We start from the raw sequence: 15641 nt of genomic DNA, 5'->3' as shown, positions 1-15641 counted from the left end.
TAGATTAGCCACAATAGTACAAGCTATAACACTTTATTTATTCGGCAGAATGCTTTATCATACCCGAGTAAACAGTTCTAGAAGCTTGTTTTGTATAGCAGCTGCCATATTAGCTTGGTGTGACGTCACTTCCTGCCTGAGTCTCTCCTTGCTCACTCATAGCTCTGGGCTCAGATTACAGCAGGGAGGGGAAAGAGGAGCAAACTGAGCATGCTCAAGCCCTAGCCCTGGAGGATTAAGCTGAAAACAGGAAGTCTGATACAGAAGCCCATGAGTACACAATAGAAGGAAAGAAATGTGCTGTTTCTTTTGACAGAGGACTCAGAGCAGCATTACTTTGAGGGTTTACTGGTGTAATATCTAATATATCTAATAATCTAAAATATCTTTATTTTTACCTGGTAGCTGTCAACAACTTCTTGATCATCCTGAGAGAAAAAGAGAAGCGAACATTGTAAGTTGGGTTTAAGTATTAATGCAAAGTTCTGACTTTAATAGTAGGTGATAGGGGTGCTTTTGGACAATTTGGTGCTGTATCCAGACCTACTAAAAAAGTCAATGACTATTTGGCTTCTTCGGTAATCCCGTGCTGGGCCAACAATCAGATCATCCAGAGGAGCCTATGGAAACCTGCTCGACAAGGACTACATCAACACACCCATGCGCTCCATGTTCGGTGTGATTTGCAAACCTGACAACTGACTGATTTTCAACTATACTGTATATACAGTTGTGTTCAGAATAAAAGCAGTGTGTTTAAAAAAAGTGTATAAAGCTCAAAATCCTTATAATAGGTTTTATTTCCATCCAGGCAAATGCAAAGGGAACACTGCACATTCTATTCCAGATCAAAACATGAAGAAACACGGATCAAATTTGTGTTAAAGTGGCCATACACAGGGAGATCCACTCGTTTGGCGATGTCGCCAAACGAGATGATCACTCCCCGATATGCCCACATTGAGGTGGGCAATATCGGGCTGATCCGACCGTGGGCCCTAAGATCGCATCAACGAACAGATGTGGACGTGATGCAATGGGGTTTTCTATTCTGTTTGATCGACATCTGACCGACTTTCGGCCAGATATCGATCGGGGACGCCCATCGGATGGCCCACACACGGGCCAATAAGCTGCCAACTCGGTCTGTCTGCAGCTTTTATAGGCCCATGTATGGGGGCCTTTATTCCTATACAGAAAGTGAAGAAAAGGGAATATGAGGCTGTTCCAAAATGTTGCACCATTTCTCTTTAGGCCAGTCAGTGGGTTCTTTGGCAAATTGTAAGCTCTTCAACACGTCTTTTTTTCAACAATGTGACTTTACGGGGGCTTCTTGCCGATAGCTTGGCTTCACTTCTAATTGTAACAATATCACAGGTAACTTTACTCCTTCTTTCAACATCCTGGAGCTGATCATTGGCTGAGTCTTTGCCATTTTGGCTGTTCTTCTGTCCATTCCAATGGTCGTTTTCTGTTTTCTTTCACATCTTTCAGGTTTTGGTGCCATATTAAAGCATTTGAGATCATTTCAGCTGAGCAGCCTCTCATTTTCTGCAATTCTTTATATGTTTTCCCCTCTCCAATCAACTGTTTAATCAAAGTCGGCTGTTCTTCTGAACAATGTGTGGAAGGAGCCATTTGAGTGAGAGTTTCAGAAAGAAATGAACTATAACCAGCGGCACAACATTTGCTCCTTCCTTAATTAAATAAGGGCCCGAATTGACTCCCTAATTGACACACTAATTGATCTCCACACTGCTATTATTTGGAACAAGCTATTATTATGTGGAGAACTGCTATTATTTGGAACAATGAATGATTCAATGACACATAATCAGCATGTCATAACTGTTGGGTCTGTTGGGTTTGGTCTCTACTACATCTCCTAGTAAATTATTTGATATGCAGAAATATAATTTCTATCAAAAACAGTGATTGATCAGGATAGCAACATTGGACTACTTTTATACGGAACACAACTGTATCTTGCAGAGTCCATCAGGAGGCCCCATACACTGGCCACTACGTAACTGACTTGGTCTGGTGGGACCGACTTGGCAACTTTTATTGATCAGTGTAAGGGCCCCTTTAACTAAGTACAGTATAAAGGCTTATAGATTCCCAGTGCACAGGTGACTCGTTAGCAAAAAATACAGCAAAGAAGAAAGGAAGAGAGGTGTTCATTGGTAATCCAATCATCTGCCTCATATTGATCAAACATGGAGCAATTTTAATCTTAATTTTTTTCACTGATAATGAGATACAAATTGATGGATTTGTTTACCGATATGGAAATTCTGAGGTTGTATTTCTTTAGTGCAGGGATGTCTAATTCATCTCCCTGTTGTGCCGCCGAAACAGCAGGGAATACTTTTAGGAAATACTGTTGGTTTTCATTCCAAATTCAGGTTTTAGATATTACTGTTACCTCTGCTTGAGTTAACATTAATCATTGGGCAGCACAGTACTAGTAATACTAATACTACAGTAATACTAATACTACAGAAGGAATTATCTTACCTGGTGGAAGTCGTGAGCTTTAATGGCCTTTGCATTGATTATCTTTACACAACCAATGGAAACAGATACAATGGCATCTTCTATAAGGGGCAGAGTTCCTGAATCCTGCACTGATCGGACTTCTATGTGAAGGCGCCGGGACTGTCCCTGGTTGGAAAAAAAATGAAAGCGCATTTATCCAGCTATGGAAATATATAATAATATATATAATGTAGATGCAAGAAAATTCCAGTGGAGAATGGCCAAAGGATTTAGAGACGTTAAGCAGTGATCCCCAACCAGTAGCTCGTGAGCAACATGTTGCTCTCCAACTGCTTGGATGTTGCTCCCAGTGGGCTCACACCAAGTGCTTATTTTTGAATTACTGATTTGGAGGCAAGTTTTTGTTGCATAAAAACCACATGTACTGCCAAACAGAGCCTCATGTTGGTTGACAGTCCACATATGGGTTACCAAATGGCTAGTCACACCCCTTATTTTGCACCCAAAGAACATATTTGATGCTAGTGTTGCTCCCCAACTCCTTTTACATCTGAATGTTGCTCACGGGTTCAAAAGGTTGGGGATCCCTGCGTTAAGGGGACGATTCACTAACTTCGAGGGAAGGATTCGAAGTTTTTTTTGGGCTACTTCGACCATCGAATGGGCTACTTCGACCTTCGACTACGACTTCGAATCGAAGGATTCGAACTAAAAATCGTTCGACTATTCGACCATTCGATAGTTGAAGTACTGTCTCTTTAAAAAAAACTTCGACCCCCTAGTTCGCCATCTAAAAGCTACCGAACTCAATTTTAGCCTATGGGGAAGGTCCCCATAGGCTTGGCTAACTTTTTTTGATCGAAGGATATGCCTTCTATCGTTGGATTAAAACGATTCGAAGGATTTTATCGTTCGATCGAAGGAATAATCCTTCGATCGAAATATCTGCGCTAAATCCTTCGACTTCGATATTCGAAGTCGAAGGATTTTAATTCCCAGTCGAATATCGAGGGTTAATTAACCCTCGATATTCGACCCTTAGTGAATCGGCCCCTAAATGTTGTAAAAAACCCCCATTGCCCTAACAGGACCAAAACTTTTGTTTTTCATAAGGAAAAAGCTGTTGAGCAATTAGAGAATCAGCCATTTCCAGAAACCAGTACTGCAGCGACGAAGTTAACAAGAATTACCAGGCAATAAACTACAGACTTTAGGGGGAAATTAACAAAATCACACAGACAGTAATGGCTGCTACGAGGTAAGGGAAATTGGTTATTTCAGTATTATGAGAGCAATTAGTCGCACCACACACATTTGCAGACAGGTCCGGAGAGACTCGTATTCTGAAGGCTATAATCCACAGCTTGAGATGCAAACAAGGTAAAAGCGTATTCATGTGTCTCACTTAATGAGGCTACGAATCTATTCACTATTGGGTACCAGAAAAAGAAACATAAAAAGAAGTATTCAGTATTTCCTCCATAAAGAACACACGGTTAGGGTATAAGTGGCACTCCGTAACCATTTATATTATAGCTTAGCATGTCAAAGATCATTAAAGGGGAACTATTGCTTCATCATGCTGAAATTAGAAACTTTCTAAATATAATCACTTAAATATCATGCATTGTTTCTGAAATAATCAAGTTTACTGTATATTCACTATTCCTCTCTCAGCATCTGTTTCTCTTCATTCTCTCTTCATGGAGCAGTTGGGTGTCAGATATTCACTGACAGTTAGATCCAATATATCTTATAGGGGGGCTCCTTTCCTAGCAGATGAATTAGAACTCACTCAAATAACTGATTCCAGTACAAACAAAATGTAACAAAGTAACTGTCTTTTGCACAAATCCTGCATGTAGAGAGACATGATGTCTGGTGAGTTTAATAGAGTGAGCTCTAATACATCTTCTAGGCAAAAGGAGCCCCCCTATAAGATATATTGGATCTAACTGTCAGTGAATATCTGACAGAATGAGGAGAAACAGATGCTGAGAGAGGAATAGTGAAGATAAACTTGATTATTTCAGAAACGGAACAGATTTTTTAATTGACTGTATGTAAAATGTTTTGTATGATGAAGCTCATATTAAATTTTCATTTTCAAGCATAGTTCCGCTTTCAAGAATTTAGGTTTGCTGGCCCAATATAGAACAGATTCAACAAGAACTGTGTAACTATAGCTTTAAAGATGAACTCAATGTCAATTTCAACTTTTAAACTAACCTCCCTCATGCCCCCTGTTAATTACCTGAGTCTATCAGTAGCACAGATTCTCCCAACACTCTCATAATCCCATTCTCCTAATGCACAGAAGTTCGGTTAATAAGTAATTTTTTCATGGCATGCTATCTTTACAGACTCTTCTGGAGAAGGCATAGATCTTGCTTAGATTAAATCAAATATTATGAAACTATTACAGATCTGGGATCCTTTATCCGGAAACCTGTTATCCAGAAAGCTCCGAATTACGGAAAGGCCGTCTCCATTAGACTCCATTTTATCCGAATAATCCAATTTAAAAAAAAAAAATTCCCTTTTCTCTGTAATAAAAAAAACAAGTAGCTTGTACTTGATCCCAATTAAGATATAATTAATCCTTATTGGAGGCAAAACCAGCCTATTGGGTTTATTTAATGTTTATATGATTTAATGTTTTTATGATTTTCTAGTAGATTTAAGGCATGAAGAACCAAATTACGAAAAGACCCCTTATCCGGCATACTCCTGAGCATTCTGGATAAGAGGGTTCCATACCTGTACTATCACTGGATGATAATAAAAGGCACCAAAATCATGAGTGCATGTGAACATGATAGTCACTGTTATGAAAGTGATAACAGGACTATGGTTGGTCCCCGATTGCCATTGACATTATGTGTGTATGTTGACCGTACCTGTTTGAGCCGATAGATTCCTCCTGTCTGAACATCTTTGGCTGGGGTCACTTCCACTGGCCAGTATTCTCCATTCTCATTCAGTTCCAGAATATGTACCCACAGTTCCACTTTCCTGGTAACCTCACTCCACCTGTAGAACAGAAAATGCAAACAGGAAGGATCTTGAATATTGCCAGTGAATGTTGCTCCTTTTGAATGTTGTTAATGATATAAATAAGGGTTATTTCTGAATGTAACAAATAAAGTGTAGCTTCATCCATTAAAAGGATACTGTCATGGGAAAACATTTTTTTTCCAAAATGAATCAGTTAATAGTGCTGCTCCAGCAGAATTCTGCACTGAAATCCATTTCTCAAAAGAGCAAACAGATTTTTTTATATTTAATTTTGAAATCTGACATGGGGCTAGACATATTGTCAATTTCCCAGCTGCCCCCAGTCATGTGACTTGTGCTCTGATAAACTTCAATCACTCTTTACTGCTGTACTGCAAGTTGGAGTGATATCACCCCCTCCCTTTCTCCCCCAGCAGCCAAACAAAAGAACAATGGGAAGGTAACCAGATAACAGCTCCCTAACACAAGATAACAGCTGCCTGGTAGATCTAAGAACAACACTCAATAGTAAAAACCCATGTCCCACTGAGACACATTCAGTTACATTGAGAAGGAAAAACAGCAGCCTGCCAGAAAGCATTTCTCTCCTAAAGTGCAGGCACAAGTCACATGACTAGGGGCAGCTGGGAAATTGACAAAATGTCTAGCCCCATGTCAGATTTCAAAATTGAATATAAAAAAATCTGTTTGCTCTTTTGAGAAACGGATTTCAGTGCAGAATTCTGCTGGAGCAGCACTATTAACTGATTCATTTTGAAAAAAAAATAAATTACCATGACAGTATCCCTTTAAGGCTTATATACAATATACGTAATTCAAAAAATAAATAAACAATTACTCAGCAAGTCCAGTTGTTTTTTTGAATTACTTATATTAGATATACCATGACCTGGATGAATGAAAATCTTCATTGTTATATTACATATATACAATGATTTTCTGCAGTCTACAAATGTTAGTGTATTAATGGGAATCGTGGTGGCCGATTTCAGTTCCCAATTATTTTATATGAAAAATTCCAAGATATTTCTCCATTATTAAAACAGAAGGTATTGAGCTGGAGAGTCACACCAGTCAGAACAGGCAAAACATATTTTACAATGATTGATGCAATGGCAAAAACACGCAAGAGCAATGGGCAAGTTCTCCAGTACTGGTAAAATACAACTCCCAACAACAATTTAAAAGTCTAGGCAATAAACTATTGCGAAAAATGAAAATTTAATATAAGCTTCAGTATACTGAAATACAATCTTTGTAAATACAATCAATTAAATATTCTGCATCGTTTCTGAAATAATCAAGTTTATATTCACTGTTTCTTTCTCAGCATCTGTTTCTCATTATTTTCTCTTCATGCAGCAGTTGGGTGTCAGATATTCACTGACAGTTAGATCCAATATATCTTATAGGGGGGCTCCTTTCCTAGCAGATGAATTAGAGCTCACTCAAATAACTGATTCCAGTACAAACAAAATTACTGCCTTTTGCACAAATTCTGCATGTAGAGAGACATGATGTCTGGTGATTGTAATAGAGTGAGTGCTTATACAACTTTTAGGCATAAGGAGTCCCGTAGAAGATATATTGGATGTAACTGTCTATAAATATCTGACACCCAACTGCTGCATGAAGAGAGAATGAAACATTCTGATAACAGATAGGCACTGCTCATAAAAATGTGTTTTGTGTACTGGAGGGAACAGCAGGCTTACCTATCTCGCAAACTGCGGGTCTTTGCTTGAATTATTCCTAAATCCCACAGGGTCGGATTATTGTGAGGGTCAATCTGTCTGTGGCCATAAACCTCAATGGCCAGGGCCCCCTCAGAAAGATAGTCTAAGAAGTCTTCTGTAATGTTCACAGAAAACTCCTGTTAGGAAGAAATACATGCAGTTTAGTTTAAATAACTACTTTACATATCAGCTCTATAGCAGCAGTGACCATCTGCCCATTCTGCCCCTTATAGAAAAGTGTATCATTAGGGCATATATATCAAGCCCAGTGTGGGCACCAGATTATCTTCAATTATAATAAATCGCCACATAATTTTGCAGATAACCCTTAAAGGATAAGTAAACATTTAAAACAAGTGAATGTAGAATACATGAGGGGGCTCTTCTAAGCACTTTTGCAATTGATATTCATTATTTTATTTTAATTCCAAGATATTAAGGGATACATGTACTGTTAATATGAATGAATTGTGTTACAACAGCGCCACCTGCTGGTCAGTTTCCCACCAGTCTGACCAGCAAGTTGTCAAGGAAGTTGTCAGGAGAAAGAAAGAGGCTGATGTTCTTCTGCTTAGGAAAAAAATGAGAAAACTCAGATAACTTTTCTCACTTATTTCCTAAGCAGAAGAACATCAGAGCAGCCTCTTTCTTTTTCCTGACAACTTCCTTGACTACTTGCTGGTCAGACTGGTGGGAAACTGACCAGCAGGTGGCGCTGTTGTAACACAATTCATTCATATTAACAGTACATGTATCCCTTAATATCTTGCAATTAAAAGATAATAAATAATCAACGTAAATTGCAAAAGTTGATTAGAATAGCCCCCTCATCTATTTTACATTCACTTATTTTAAAGGTTTTCTTATCCTTTAAGTTCCTGTGATTGTGACAAAACTAACTAGATCTAGTGGTCTGGGTGTAATACAATAAAAATCTACTTTAAAGACTTACTTTGCAGTGGTCAAAAACCACCATGCGCTCTGTGCCGTTTATGACAGGAGGAGCTGTGTCCACTCCAGGTGCTACAGTAACGGGTTCTGGCTGATCCCAGAAAACGTAATGGCAGAAAACAAAGTTGGTGAGATGCTGTGACAAACCTGTTGCCTGGAGCACTTTAATCTGAAAAGGGTATAGAAATAAAATTCAATATGATTCCATTCAAACTCCAGAGGTGAAGAAGCAGAAAATGATCTGCCGAATGGTTTATGTGTTTTCAGGGTCTGGGGAAAGAGAAAAAGCAGACCCTGGCAATGGTGGGAAGGTGAAGCCTATATCTACCTTTTTTTTTCAAAGAATAGGAGCTCAGGATAAAAGCTCTTTCTGTTGTACTAACTATAAACATGTAAGAGAGTGACTTACCATGCACACTAACTTGTTCTCCCGAACCTCTTTATCAAAAGAGAAATCTGCTCCATCTTCCCCTCCTGCTATCCGATCTCCCATGTCACCACTGATGCGCAGCACTTCGACATGTAACCGTCCTGCCACCTTCACATCATACACACAGGACAGCAAAGCAATGTTTAGTCACTTCTATGCCTTGCATGTGGTTTGATCAAAAAAATACAAGCTCCCATAAAAGCCTGTAGTTAATTAATTACTGTTTGCTGAAGCATTAGCAACTATGATGCTCCATTTCAACAAAATAGGGATGGGTCATCTTCAAGTTAATTTTTAGTATGTTATAGAATATCTAATTCTAAGCAACTTATAATTTTATAATTATATACTTTCAAACGGGAGGCCATACAAAAAAAAAAAAACAAATGCTCTGTAAGGCTACAAATGTATTGTTGTTGTTACTTTTTATTACTCATCTTTCTATTCAGCCCCTAACCTATTCATATTCCAGTGTTATTCACATCAATGCATGGTTGCCAAGGGAGTTAGACCCTAGCAACTAGCTGAAATTGCTAACTGGAGAGATGCTGAAAAAAAAAGCTAAAGAGCTCAGTATCTTACTAGGTTATTTTAAAGGTGAGCAACCCCTTTAAAGTGATACTATGTTAAAAAAAAAGGTTTGCTCGGACAAATTATCTAATCACATCATGGTTGAAATTTTTTACAGTCTGAGCGATTCAACTTTGGAATACATCAACTCGATACTGCACTGTACAGTGCTGCATACATAAGTAGCTATGTGTGTGTGTGTGTGTGTATATATATATATATATATATATATAGACATACAATGGCAAGAAGGTGTTTTCTCCACCACTGGTGAAATGGTCATATGAACTATTGATACACCCTGCTATACCCCGGGTTACTGCAACACAGGGTGGCCCATTTTAGCATTTTGTCTGACATAGCCCTAAAAAAAGGTCACTGCCTTTAACTGCCACTGTGATCTTAATGGCAGTGCTTCTTGTCTTGTGATTTGAGGATTATACATGCCAGTGCAGGAACACTAACAAGAGCCGAAAGGATTGCTGGGTAAAAGGGAATTTAAATAGTGGAATGCTTGAAGTGGGGACATGGGTAGAGCTGGTATTTTCCAAGGAAACACTTCCAGCCATCGGAGTGGAGAGAGCTGTAACAACTACTTTATTGCAGTGCAGCAAATTTGCATATAGGAGCACTGACCTCTCCTTTCTGGTTGATGATAGGAACCGCATACTGAAGCTTCACATCATGGAAAAGAGACTCCAAAAAGACGTTGGCCACTCCAATCAGGCTGTGATTCTCATGCTCGTCGTAAAAAGGATCTGCTCGCAGGAAATAGGAGCGGCTCATCTTTACACATAGGGGAAAAGGGTAAATTGTTAGGAAGACTACAGCATTAGTATTATGCAGTCCTGGTGAAAATGTGCATTTTATGGTGATTTAGATGGTGGAAGGTGGAATTAAAGCACCTTAATTTGCTGCATTACCACCAGATATGAAGCAATCTTATCTGGCAGCATGGCCTCTTCAGGGACAGAAATCCACAGCTGCTACAACTATTGGTACTTTTTGTATCTCCTTTATCTAAAGACCTGTCCTTGTGTCCACTTGCAACATCTAATAGTGTCTAGAAACTTTTTTTTTGTACGACAGTAACCCAAAAAGAGCAATGTTAAGGGGCATTAATTCAGGGAGGGACAGTCTTGTGCTTCATTCAACATTTCTCCAGCACACTGGTTGCAAAATGTTCCTTATAATTATAACATTCTGCTGACCAATGTGCTGAAATTGCTAAATTAGCATTAGGGTGCCACCAGAGGAAGGGCACGAATACAATGCTATTAATGCAGAGGTTTAAAAAATTATGTTGCCTTTGACTTTATTCCTAATCAACACTAATCAATCAAAATTTATGTCGGGATTAATTTCATCCACTTCACACTTACTGGGTCGTTTTCATCACATTCTTTCCATTCCTGATAAAGGTCTCGGATATCAACAAGACGGTTTTCCAGCTTCTCCAAGGCCCAGATTTGTTTGCCCTTTCCTTTTCTGCGCACCTGTATGGCTGGCTCGCTCAGCACTGCTCCTCGCTGCACAAACATTAACAAAAAAGGGAGACAAACTATTAAACAGGCAACAGGATCTGGGCACTGGGGAGTATTGTAAGCATTGTGCATAGGTTAAAAAAATGTATTTAAAAAAATGTAGTTATTATCCGAAGCAAAACTATTAGCAGCTTTTTTCCAACTGAATGGAAAATACTGAGTGCACGTCAGACTCATTTTTATAATACCATAGAGACCCTGAATTTCTGAGAATCATTTATAAACTTAAATGAGAACTAAACCCAAAAAATGTATGTGGCTAAAAAGACCATATTTTATATAGTGAACTTGTTGCACGAGGCTAAAGTTTGAGCTTGTCAATAGCAGCAATGATCCAGGACTTCAAACTTGTCACAGGGGGTCACCATCTTGGAAAGTGTCTGTGACACTCACATGCTCAGTGGGCTCTGATTGGCTGTTGAGAAGCTGAGCTTAGGGCTCGTCACTAATTATCCAGCAGAAAATGAGCTTCCCTGGCTGTAATATAAGCTGATGCTACAGGTTTGCTGATTATTCAATTCTGATGCTAATTGCACTGGTTTCTGTGCTGCCATGTAGTAATTATGTGTATTAATTACTAATCAGCCTTATATTGTGACATTTCTATTCTATGTGTACTGTATATTGTGAGTGGCTCCCTAAGCTCAGTAAGTGACAGCAGCACAGAGCATGTGCAGTGAATCAGCAGAAAAGAAGATGGGGAGCTACTGGGGCATCTTTGGAGACACAGATCTTTACTGCTTAAGGGCTGTGGTTGCCTTGGGCTGGTACAGAAGCACAAAACATAATGTACAACATTTCTAGCTACTTCTTTAGATAGGCTTTAGTTCTCCTTTAAAGGGGTTGTTTGTATAGGGAGAACGTCCTTAACGTTCTCAATGATAACCATACAAATCTGTGCAATACAGGCATAAGGCCCTGGTTCCATAAAGCATTGGCTCTGCTTCTCTCCGTCTGTGTTTTGGAAGCAGAGAGAAGCACCTGCTCTCAATTTTTTATGGCCAATCTCTGTTCCATGTACAATAGTTGCTGAATACAAGCGAAAGTTGTGCCTGTCAGTGCAGCTATACGGAGCTGTAGAAGAGACTGAATCTGCTTCTCTCCGTCTGCTTACAAAACACACGTGGAGAGAAGCGGTGCCAATGCTCCATGCGACCAGGGCCAAATAATACAAAATTACCTTTTTGTTGGCATTGAGACTGGAAGCTGGAATCTGAAGTGTCACTTTATACTCTGTCTTCTTATTCATCTCCTCTGCTATGAAATTGGCCTCCTGAACATGCAGATTGGCTTTGGCTATCTGCTCACGCAGCTTTCTAAGGCTCTGGTTCAGCAATGCCTCCCTGGTGTAGTTATCAATAAATGCAACATTTGTGTATAAACAAAAAACAAATATAAAAAACATTGATCAGTATTTTTTACTTATCTTTACTCTATTCTTATACATTTCTACAAAATGATACGCTGATTAGTAGACTGAAGATACAGGTGCAATGATTGTTTGCTCCAAGGCACTTACGAAGTTTGGAGCCCAAAGTGCAGGTAAGTTACACAAATTGCAAAGGGCTGCAATAAAACTGCCATACAAACAAATCCAGCTCCTCCTAAAGTCGGCCGTACATAATTGCCTACAAATTTGACCATTTTTGGGCCAAATGTTGGCTAACCCTCCGGATTTCAAATATGGCCTGATATCGACTGGACGTGCAGATTGCATTATGCTGTGGATAGAATCCAAAAGGTCTGTGCAAGTCCCAATGTGATCTCGGTATAGTCATGGGGCTGAATCAGATCAGCCCATTTCAGCCCACCACATGTGCCTGTACCAATGGAGCTGATCTATTCCATGTATGGCAATTTAGTTATTGTTTGATGATTTAAGCAATGAACCATTTTTTAGCGTGAAAATAAAAATTGAATATAAGCTTCAGCATACTGAAATGAGAAACTTTTGTAAATACAATAAATTAAAAATTCTGTACCGTTTCTGAAATAATCAAGTTTATCTTCACTTTTCCTCACAGCATCTGTTTCTCTTTATGCAGGAGTTGGGTGTCAGAAAATCATTGACAGTTAAGGTGGCCATAGACGTAGATATCCACTCGTTTGGCGATCTTTCCCTGATATGCCCACATTGAAGTGGGCGATATTGGGCTGATCCAATCGTGGGCCCTAGGGCCCAACGATTGGTTCATAATGCCTATTGGCGGTCGGATCGTGGGACCACATAAACACACAGGTGCGGCCGCGATCCAACGGGATTTTTTAACCTGCCTGATCGACACACATGGGCCAATAAGCTACCGACTCGGTCTGCTGGAAGCTTTTATCAGCCCGTGTATGGGGGCCTTCAGATCAAATAAATCTTATAGAGGGCTCCTTTTCCTTAGAAGATGTATTAGAGTTCACTCTATTAAACTCACCAGACATCATGTCTCTCTACATGCAGAATTTGTGCAAAAGGCAGTTATTTTGTTAGATTTTGTTTGTACTGGAATCAGTTATTTGAGTGACCTCTAATACATCTGCTAGGAAAGGGAGCCCCCCCCATATATATATTGGATCTAACTGTCAATGAATATCTGACACCCAACTGCTGCATGAAGAGAGAATGAAGAGAAACAGATGCTGAGAGAGGAATAGTGAACATAAACTTGATTATTTCAGAAACAATGCAGAATTTTTATTGCATAGTAGAGCCGGGCCAAACCGGGCAGGTGCCCTAGGCAACCTGGCCGGTGGCGGCGCCGGCTGAGAGCACGCATTGGAGTTTGCGCGCACATGCACAGATTGATGCTGGCGCGCAGGCGCAGTTTGCTGCTGGCGCACATGAAGGGAACACCTGCACAAGTTGGAGCTAGTGGGCATACATGTGCAGGACTCAAAAATACAGATATTGCGCAAGGGAGAGAGGGGACCAGACTTGGGGTAGGCGACGGAGCAGGTACGTGCCTGGTGCCCCCCCAGCTTTGCGCCGTAGGCACGTGCCTACTCTGCCTACCCCTTGGCTTTGTCCTGGCCTGCAGCTCACCTCTCGTCTGTCCACTGCTTGATTCGCTGCTGAGCATTGGGGGATCCAAAGGACAAACGCTCCATGCTACGGTAGTGCTGCTTTTCTGGGGAAACCCTGCAACGCAACTGGTCCAACTCATTCTCATACATCATTCTCTGGTTCTCAAGAGCCGAACGCTTCTCTTCCTCGTGCTGCTGCTCCAGGCTCTGTAGGATGGACTGCATTGGGTCTGTAAGTACAAAAATGGAATATACATCACTGTGCTCAAAAACAACCTAAAGAAAAAAACAGTACATTTGGGTAGTTCCTGTCAGGTCACATTGCTATGGAGAATAAATATTTCCTACCGTTGGGCAGTGACAAGGATAAAATGTGTGTTCTTGCCCCATTCCTGGCTCAATAGGAAATACAGGCACAGTGGTGATGTGGGGGTGCAATGTATACCATGTAACTCTAAAGGCAATGATAGAAATTCTGCTACTTTATTTCTACATGTAAGGTAAAGCGTGGGAGATATTTTTTACTAGAACCCAAAAACCAACATTGAGTTATGAAATAGTGTATTTGCCTCTAAATTATTAGGCTTAAATGAATTGTTCAGTGTAGAAAATAAAAACCTGGTAAATAGATAAGATTGTGCAAAATAAAAAAAAATGTTTCTAATATAGTTCGTTAGGCAAAAATGCAATGTATAAAGGCTGGAGTGACGACATAAAAGCCAGAACACTACTTCCTAGCTCTCTTGGTTTCCACTGATTCGTTACCAGGCAGTAACCAATCAGTGACTTAAGAAAAGGCCACGAGTCATAACTGTTGCTTTTGAATCTGAGCTGAATGCTAATGATCAATTGCAAACTCACTGAACAGTTATGTCCCCTTTATAGTCACTGACTAACTCAGAGTTAGAGAGCTGAAAAGCAGGAAGTAATGTTCTGGCTATTATGTTACACATCCACTCACTCCAGCCTTTATACATTACATTTTTGGCTCACTTACTAAATTAGATACATATTTTATTTTGAACAGCCTATCAATTTACCCAGTTTTTATTTTCACACTGAACTGGAAATGTAATCTCTACTACTAAACCAGCTTTTCTAGCTGCATTGTTCACCAGGAAATTTTGATCACAATGTCTTTCCAGGGAAAAAAATAATCATGGATAACGAGTCACTGTAATTAAGAAATTTCCCCACTCCTGTCCTCACCATTATTGCCAAGGGCTTTCATCATGACTTCCGTCTGTGCATACTCATAGTTGAAGCTGACCTCACTGTTGCCTTCATTGGAACTATCTCCATCCAAGTCTAATTGTTCAAAGCTACTGCTGTTTCTCAAGATGGAGTCTTGTTCCTCCCCTTCTTGCTTGGCCTGCTTCTTCTTTGGTAAGCTGATCCTTAGAGGGAGAGGAAGAGAAAACATTAGGCAAGGGTGACAGGTAGGGCATTTCCCCTTTATCACTGTTACTTTCCCTAATGTATTGATGACAAAATCAGCAATGACTGAAACGTTCGGCTCCAGGTTGTATATCAGAAATACAAAGGTTTCGACTTACAGCCCATAGGACCCCTAGAACAGAACCAACAGTTGAGTTGTGCTGCAGATAAGAAATCGAAGTTAGAAATGGAAAAGCTATTAAACAAATCATGTCCCAGAAAACAAAAAGCAGCAATTGAGATGGAAGCACGCTACAACACTGTTGCAAAAATATAATACCGACCTTGAAAGTAATCACTCAATGTTAGGAAAATTCTGTAAGTCCCACTGCTATTTTCATTAGGGATGCACCGAATCCAGGATTCGGTTCGGGATTCGGCCTTTCTCAGCAGGATTCGGATTCGTCCCGGATTATTCTGCCTGGCCGAACCGAATTCTAA

At 39.9% G+C, this 15641-nt stretch overlaps 1 protein-coding gene across 1 annotated transcript in view; it reads right to left on the bottom strand.

Moving 5' to 3' along the window:
- LOC108718298 (kinesin-like protein KIF13B) overlaps positions 1-15641 on the bottom strand; it is a 123624-nt gene that overhangs the window by 42812 nt on the left and 65171 nt on the right. Inside the window, exons 16-26 of the mRNA XM_018266021.2 lie at positions 14973-15160; positions 13783-13993; positions 11932-12094; positions 10590-10736; positions 9844-9993; positions 8617-8745; positions 8209-8376; positions 7236-7393; positions 5403-5535; positions 2521-2667; positions 399-428 (exon numbers count right to left, since the gene is read on the bottom strand). Coding sequence (XP_018121510.1) covers positions 399-428; positions 2521-2667; positions 5403-5535; positions 7236-7393; positions 8209-8376; positions 8617-8745; positions 9844-9993; positions 10590-10736; positions 11932-12094; positions 13783-13993; positions 14973-15160 — 1624 coding nt within the window. The remainder of the gene's footprint in view (positions 1-398; positions 429-2520; positions 2668-5402; positions 5536-7235; positions 7394-8208; positions 8377-8616; positions 8746-9843; positions 9994-10589; positions 10737-11931; positions 12095-13782; positions 13994-14972; positions 15161-15641) is intronic.

Source organism: Xenopus laevis, chromosome 5S (assembly GCF_017654675.1).
Source record: "Xenopus laevis strain J_2021 chromosome 5S, Xenopus_laevis_v10.1, whole genome shotgun sequence".
Classification (NCBI taxonomy): domain Eukaryota; kingdom Metazoa; phylum Chordata; class Amphibia; order Anura; family Pipidae; genus Xenopus; species Xenopus laevis.
This window is presented reverse-complemented; position numbering and strand designations above follow the sequence as displayed.